The sequence below is a fragment of the Cornus florida genome, unplaced genomic scaffold (genome assembly GCF_030987335.1).
Source record: "Cornus florida cultivar Cherokee Brave unplaced genomic scaffold, ASM3098733v1 CherokeeBrave_3.0.0_Hap2_Chr08, whole genome shotgun sequence".
Classification (NCBI taxonomy): domain Eukaryota; kingdom Viridiplantae; phylum Streptophyta; class Magnoliopsida; order Cornales; family Cornaceae; genus Cornus; species Cornus florida.
In genome coordinates, this window is record NW_026775578.1 from 20,045,496 (window position 1) to 20,053,088 (window position 7,593).

At 34.6% G+C, this 7,593-nt stretch overlaps 1 protein-coding gene across 1 annotated transcript; it reads right to left on the reverse strand.

Annotated features, from left to right (window-relative positions):
• Positions 1–1,914: 1,914 nt before the first annotated feature.
• On the reverse strand, positions 1,915–7,269 carry LOC132270658 (ankyrin repeat-containing protein At2g01680-like). Its single transcript, XM_059771838.1, has 2 exons — positions 6,698–7,269; positions 1,915–3,073 (listed from the first exon to the last, which is right to left on the reverse strand). The coding sequence occupies exons 1-2, from the start codon at positions 7,202–7,204 to the stop codon at positions 2,354–2,356; spliced, it is 1,227 nt and encodes a 408-aa protein (XP_059627821.1). The 5' UTR covers positions 7,205–7,269; the 3' UTR covers positions 1,915–2,353.
• Between the last annotated feature and the right edge of the window lie 324 nt (positions 7,270–7,593).

The window sequence follows — 7,593 nt, forward strand, 5'->3', positions numbered from 1 at the left end:
CTCTTGGCGTGTGTGTATACATTTTTTTTATAAAGATTAAAAAATGATGATGAACACATTGTTGAAGACTTCGGAATTCGTTTGGACCATCAAAAGATTAAATGGGCGGATCGACTTGGTTTTTTCGATGAGTCCGTTTTTTATCAGGAAAGAGCCTAGTTTGACCAGAAACGGCCTAAATGGTTGCCGAGGTAAGGTACTTTTTGGCCGAATTCAATCGTTTAGGGCTTGGGAATTGTGTTTTCCCAATTTTGAATATTTCGGAGTTTTTGTTTGAAGACTAAACGATTCAAATTGGTTCCCTTTTGGTATTTAACAGTTTAGTAAATAAGATTTCTTTCTTTATTTTTACATAATTTTCAGAACAATTTTCTTGAGCTGCAAGTTTCTTTACGACCACAATTATTTATTTATTTATTTTTAAGATTAGAGCACTACCATATGAACCAAAGTTAAAGTTTAGACAGATTAACAAAGCAAATTCAAGAGAGTAAGTATTTTCATGTGCTGTGCACTGTGATATCATGTCTCTTTCTTCTTTAGTTTTTCAAAACACAATTGCTTAGTTGGTCGGGTATTTCAATTTTAAAAAAAGGTTTTCATTAGGCTGGTTAAAGGAAAAATAATTTGAACATTTTATGACTTTGAGAAGTAATATAAAATTTTATTTTCTTGAAAAAGTTAGGTAAACTTACAATTATACTTTTTAATTTATTTAAAATAAAAATATATTTATGCATAACTATTGCGGTTTATTTTTTTTTTGAAAGTTAACTTCTTGCAAATTAAGAGGTGCAATTTCATTCCATTGCTAAATTGGCATTTTCTGCATTTGTCCTATCACTTGGGAGGAAAGAAATGCCTCCCATATTCAAAGGTAGAGCATCTTCTCAGAATCATGGTCTCAGAAATATCAGGAACTCAATCAGGGCAAAATTTCACTAATCTCGCCTCAAATTCAGTTTTGGAACTTGTTAATGATGAAAACTGTGAAATCGTTTACAAGGAATAAGGAGTAACTTTGAAGGTACAAAGTTAAAGATAAATAATAAAGCAATTGAAATATTATTAATTAAAGGTTAAATTTTGCTTTTGCAATAAATGCTTAAAATCAACATGATCCACAGGCTAAAACTAGTAATTTTTTCTTAACGCATCGTTTCTAAAAAATAAAAAATTACTACCTGTCTTACATCACAAAAACTTGTGAATCACCAAGACTCCATGGCAAGAACTCTCCCCATTGTAACAAATTGAATTTATTTTTTCCGCGACAGATTGAGTTAACACAATACATTGAAATAATATTTTGATGAGGCATATGAAGAAGTTACATGGCTTTGCACGGCAGAGATCTTATTGAAGTTATATCTTTGTACCTCTAATTATTATTACATATTGTAGAATTCATGGCTTTGTCCGACTATTAAAAATTGAAACTACTGCAAAATAATAGTGGTAAGGTATAAAATGGGTGTGATGCTGTGGTGCACTTGTTTTGACCTTTGTTTCTTCTTCATTTGGCGATCATCTCTGTCCTGATGTTATCTATTGGTGTGTTATTATTATTTTTTTAATTGTAATACTGTTAAGCATCCGTGGGAGGATGCAAGTACATTGGAGTAATTCAATCACTCGAACATGCCAATTGTTGTGGTTCTGTGATATACGATTGAGAGCCATTGTTTTCCAGTTTTTGAAAAACCAAGTTGTATTTGGTGTTAGGCCTTGCCTTGTTGTTGGGCCGTCTAACTTCTAATTTTTTGGGTTGGGTGGGCATGTATGGTTTGAATAAGCCAGGTAGCGAGAGTCTCATTTCCAAATATCTGAATCTGTAAAGAGATTTTTTTAGCAGCCTGTTCACAAAAGTGATGGGCTGGCTTGTTCGCATATTTTGGACCCCAAACCGGTCTGAAATTAGAATGGGCCTTCAAAACATGATATATGTCTTCCATGATTTGTGTTGGGAACTTGGGAGAGCTCCTTAACGCTTATGCATCCAACAGCTGCCCCACTTTTGATTTTCCTATTCTGTCAATTCGGTTAGTTTAATTAAAATAACATTTTCTATTAGAAAAAAAAGAAAAGAAAAAAGAAGTTATTTGCCATACCGTATGCATTGCATATATCAATTACAGGTCCTTGGAGGTCTCACACTACCATGCAAACAACAAAAAAAAGAAAAAAAACAAAAAAGTACAATTACAGGGCGACCTCACAAATCCCACACCACCATCATGAAAAAATAAAAAATAAAAAATAAAAAAAAAAGGTACAACAAAAATACTAGGGTTATTATCGCAGCTTTCCAGTCCCTAGCTCCCTAATAAATCATGATGGTCTTACTCAAATCCTAAGGTAACTTAGGTAATATGAGAACGTATTTTCCCATAAGCCATATTGCAAGTGACAAGAACAGTAAAGGTAAATCGAATAACCAGACGGCCAAGAAACTTGGAATCTTGTGAGGGCCGATGGTCATCCAGAACTTGGGCATGATTGTCTTGGTGACAAGAACACACCTCACAAGCACAGCCACCGTGAGCAACAATGGAACTGCACGGTAACAAAGTGAGCATTTTGTTGAAAGGGACCAGGTAATAACAAGTATCATCACCATACTGCTCAAAAATGTGACGGTGTCTGCCATGATAGCATAGAAGACAGCAGGGAGTAGGCTAGGGCACCTTATCATATCTTTAACATTGATTGTTAAAATTTCAGCAGGATGCTCGATTGGATAGATGCTGCTTAAACCAGATAGACTACTGGAGGCATCAGTTGCTATGAAAATGAACACCACCAGCAACAACGATTTCTTCATGATGTCTGAATTTTCGAGAAAAAACTTCTCTATCATTTTCTGTACTGATTGTCCTTCATGACACCTGCGGAGCTCATGTCCTCTCTTCGCTTTAGCTTCATGAAGAATGTCACTGATCTCTCTGTCATTTGCATCAGGCATATGCTGGATATGGAGGTCCAACGCTGTTGAACCCAAATTATTTGTGGAGTTCACATCCACCACACGATCACCATTTCTTTGCTTGTAAGAGAGCAACGCTCCCACCATCTAAATCACAGAGACAAATGGTAGTCGATTAGAATTGAATTCGCTATGAGTGGCAAACTGGTAAATACAGTATGGCCGGAAAGAGTTTCTTTTTGGGAATGTTTGGCCGGTGAGAGTTTCACTTGGGGTTAAATTTGGGCGGATTGGAGGCCAGGACAGACCAAAGTATGAGTAAGGACCAAAAAAAAAAAAAAAAAAAAATGTTGACAATAGTGGCGTTTTTCTTTATTTTCAGTGGGGTAAACTCAATTTTGTTTTAAGTGTATAATTCAAAAATGTAAAATTTGTAGGTACAATAGTCAAAGAAAATTTTTCAGTACAGACATGTGCTCCCACAAGGCTTAGGAGTGTCTCTACCAAGTTTACCCCAAATTCAAGTTGTTGAACTAAAATTTTGAGGTTGTAATAACAAATGAAATAAATTTTTTTTTTTTTTTTCACAACTAAAATAATTGAAGAGATTGACATGATATATTACTCCATCCGTCCTATATTAGTAATCTATTATTCTCTTTTTATATGTCACAAATTAGTTATTCCCTTTAAAAAATCAAAGCAAATAAATTATATATTTCTGTTATTGTACTTTATATTTTTAAAAAATTTCAAACTTTGTAATTATATATATTTAGATTAGAAGGGACAAGTTGGTAATTTTAAAAGGGAACAATGCATTAAATGCATGTCCCCTTAAAAACTCTAATTTTTAAAAATGAACCTCTAATATGGGACGGAGAGAGTAACAAACTAATAAGTTTAATATGTTATATATGTTACGACCATGTGAATCCACTAAATAACTATACGAATCCACTAAATAACTAATCATGTACAATCAACATAAAAATTTATATATATATATATATATATATTAAGTTCAGTGTTTAAGTTCATAGATCGGATTTATGAGATTTTGTAATTCAGAACGGACTCAGGTTAAGCTTCGAGTTACACGATATAATAACCTAAGCTCGAAATAAAATTAGGCTCCTACTTTTTAAACCAAATTGTAATTTATACAACTGAAAATTTTCGAGTTGGTCCAGATTATGTTGGCCGAGTTATAGCCCTAGTTTCACTCTAGAAAAAGATACAAATATTATTCATAAAAAATCATTAAGTCATGCTTTTTCTTCTAAAAAACAAATAAGTCTTATAATATTTTCATAGCCTACTATTGTAACGACCTACTCTACCATATGGTATGATATTGTCCGCTTTGGGTCTAAGCCCTCACAGTTTTGCTCTTGGGCTTCACCCCAAAAGGCCTCATACCAATTGGAGATGATGCACTTACATATAAGCACTTCACCTTTCCTCTACCCAGGCGATGTGGGACTTGTGCACCCGTAACTCGCTACCCCGTCGGCACACTTCCGGCTGGGTCAGACTCTGATACCATTTGTAACGACCCACTCCAGCATATGGTATGATATTGTCCGCTTTGGGTCTAAGCCCTCACGGATTTGCTCTTGGGCTTCACCCCAAAAGGCCTCATACCAATTGGAGATGATGCACTTACATATAAGCACTTCACCTTTCCTCTACCCAGGCGATGTGGGACTGTGCACCCGTAGCTCGCCAGTGTGGTAGCCTGACAGTGTCTCTCGCACCCGTCCACGGCACACCCGCCCACAAGGTTATCACAATCCACCCCCCTTGGAGGTCCGACGTCCTCGTCGGCACACTTCCGGCTGGGTCAGGCTCTGATAGCATTTATAACGACCCACTCCACCATATAGTATGATATTGTTCGCTTTGGGCCTAAGCCCTCACGGTTTTGCTCTTGGGCTTCACCCCAAAAGGCCTCATACCAATTGGAGATGATGCACTTACATATAAGCACTTCACCTTTCCTCTACCCAGGCGATGTGGGACTGTGCACCCGTAGCTCGCCAGTGTGGTAGCCTGACAGTGTCTCTCGCACCCGCCCATGGCACACCCGCCCACAAGGTTATCACAACTATTGAAACTCTTTTTCATACTACTATAAGTTCTAAATCATTCAACTTTTCATTTATACCCCCAACCAATTAAGATTTCAAAATTTGCAATTATCATTTCTATCCAAAAATTGATATGTAAGTCAAAATTTTCTATTTGATTATTTAAACATGTATAAAATTGTCTATTAGCAATTGAATCTTTTTTCATTTTTATAATTTTATTTTCAAAATAATTAAACTAGCTTCCAAAAGGATGAAATATTATTCAAGTTGTTCCAATAAAAAAATTTATAATATTTTATTAATTTCTTAAAATAGAATCTCTCAATTTTTGTATGTTAAAAGTGAACATTGCAAAATCTACGAAAAAAAAAAGAAGAAAAAAAGAAAGAATTAAAATTTAATTTAATTAATTGTAGTTTATTCATAACATAATATTCATTAACAATCTAAAACTTAAAAGAACATAGGAAAATGGGAAGTATTACATTTCGATCAATTTTAGAATGCAAACTATAATTACAAAACTTTACTTCTGTTCGGCAAGGTTATAAGTGGAATGTTGAGTTTAGAACTTACAATAAAAAGAATTTTAAAAATACTATCTGAATCATCTGATCATGTAAATTAAAGATATTATTACATATAAATGGTATTAATAACCTATATTTATCATTTGTTGGAGTCAAACAAAGTCTAATAGTTTTGAAATAATGAAGTTGACCAAAATATTGACGTAGATATAAAAAAATATTATTTATTTGCCAAAAGTATCACTTTTAGGCACATAGGCACCATATCTTTTGTACACATGTAACACTTTTTGTCATTAGGTATTACTTTTGTTTTAAGCATAGAGTACAATTTTTATGCACATAGGTATTACATTTTGTGCACATATGTATTACTTTTTATGCACGTTTGTATCATTTTTTTTTTTTTTTAAGTACAAAAAGTGATACCTGATGACAAAAAATGATACATGCATGCTCAAAAGGTAATACATTTTGACAAATAAACAGTATTTTTTTATGTTCATGTCAACATTTTAATCAATTTTATTTTTTTTTAAATTATAAAACTTTGCCACCATCAAATAATAAATATGAATAATTAACCCTATATATAATAATCGTGAATAAAATTTGATACCATGTACCCACCTCCAAGTTTGGGGACAAGTTTGACTCTTTTTAGTCTTTCAACTGAAAATGCCCTGTCCCTTCTTGGTGTCTCCATCAACGCTTCAATTTATTCATGTAAATTCACATTTATTTTAACAAAATAATCTTCTTAGTTCGATTCAGCTCGGAAGAGTCGCCACAAGACCACTGTGCCGAGTCTTGCAAAATAGCACATTTCAGATTAAAAATAGTAATCAGACAAAAAAAATAAAGGCCTTGCAATAAAGACTCCCCTGAGTTCACCTGAACACAACCAAACAGCCATTTCTCCTTGATTATAGTTAGGTTCTAATTTTTCCTTTTTTTAAATAATAATAATATTATAAAAAGAATTCATAATAGAGTCTATAACCGGATTGTTTTTGAGTAAAAAAGTAGTCCCACCAGGATTCACATCAAAACATGCGAATTTGTGATGGTCCAACTCCCTGTAACGACACTGATGGAAAACAACTTCGAAAATGAAATAGTTACATAGAAAGATAGGGAGAAACCTGGGCTTGCTTACGAGAAACTGCAATAAGGAGAAGAGTGTTGCCATCCCAATCACGGCGGTTTAGAAGCTCCATCCAGTCAATGTACTGGGGCTGCTGAAGAAGTTCCATCAACGCGAAAAAACACCCAATTTGGCCATTTTTGAGAGCCACAAGAAGAGGGGTCTCCGCCAGAGAAGTCAACCCTTGGATTAATTTAGGACACGCATTGACTAATACCCTCACAACTTCTTCTTTGCCTTTCTCTGCGGCCATATGAACCAGGTTTCTTGTCTCATTGTCTCTAAGAGAACACAGGAATTCAGGTGGAACTTCACCTACGAGTGCCTTCACAGTTGTAGCATCAGCAACGTCACAGATGTAGTGCATAGCAGTTTGACCCTGCCGGTTAATTCTCCGAGAGGCAAGTTTCGGATGAGCTCTGATGAGACACTTTGCACTATTGATGTCACCATCTCTATGCGCATCGAGTAAAGGATTGCCCTGCCCCCAAATTGGTTCAGACATCACACCAAGGCGTTTTTGTTTTGGTAACAAGCTAGGTGCAAACCCTAGCTCGATTCCACTCTTACTTTAGTCTTTAAGTAGTAGTTACAAAGAATTGGAGAAGCAAAGTTGTGTAGTTATGAGGGAATTGTGGAAGGAAATTACTATAGAAATGTCTCAAGAGTTTCAGCATCCAAGCAAACGCGTAAAAATTAATATAGTTGCCGAGTAGTTTCACAATTGTTATTTTAATTTTTTAGGACCATTTTGTTTTCAATATTTTAGTTTTAAAAAATCACGCAACACGTAACTATATATTAATATCCTTGCTGAAGTTTCAAACCCGTTTAACAATATATTAATTTAATTTATGTCTTATTATTTCTCAATATGATCCATCAACAACTAAT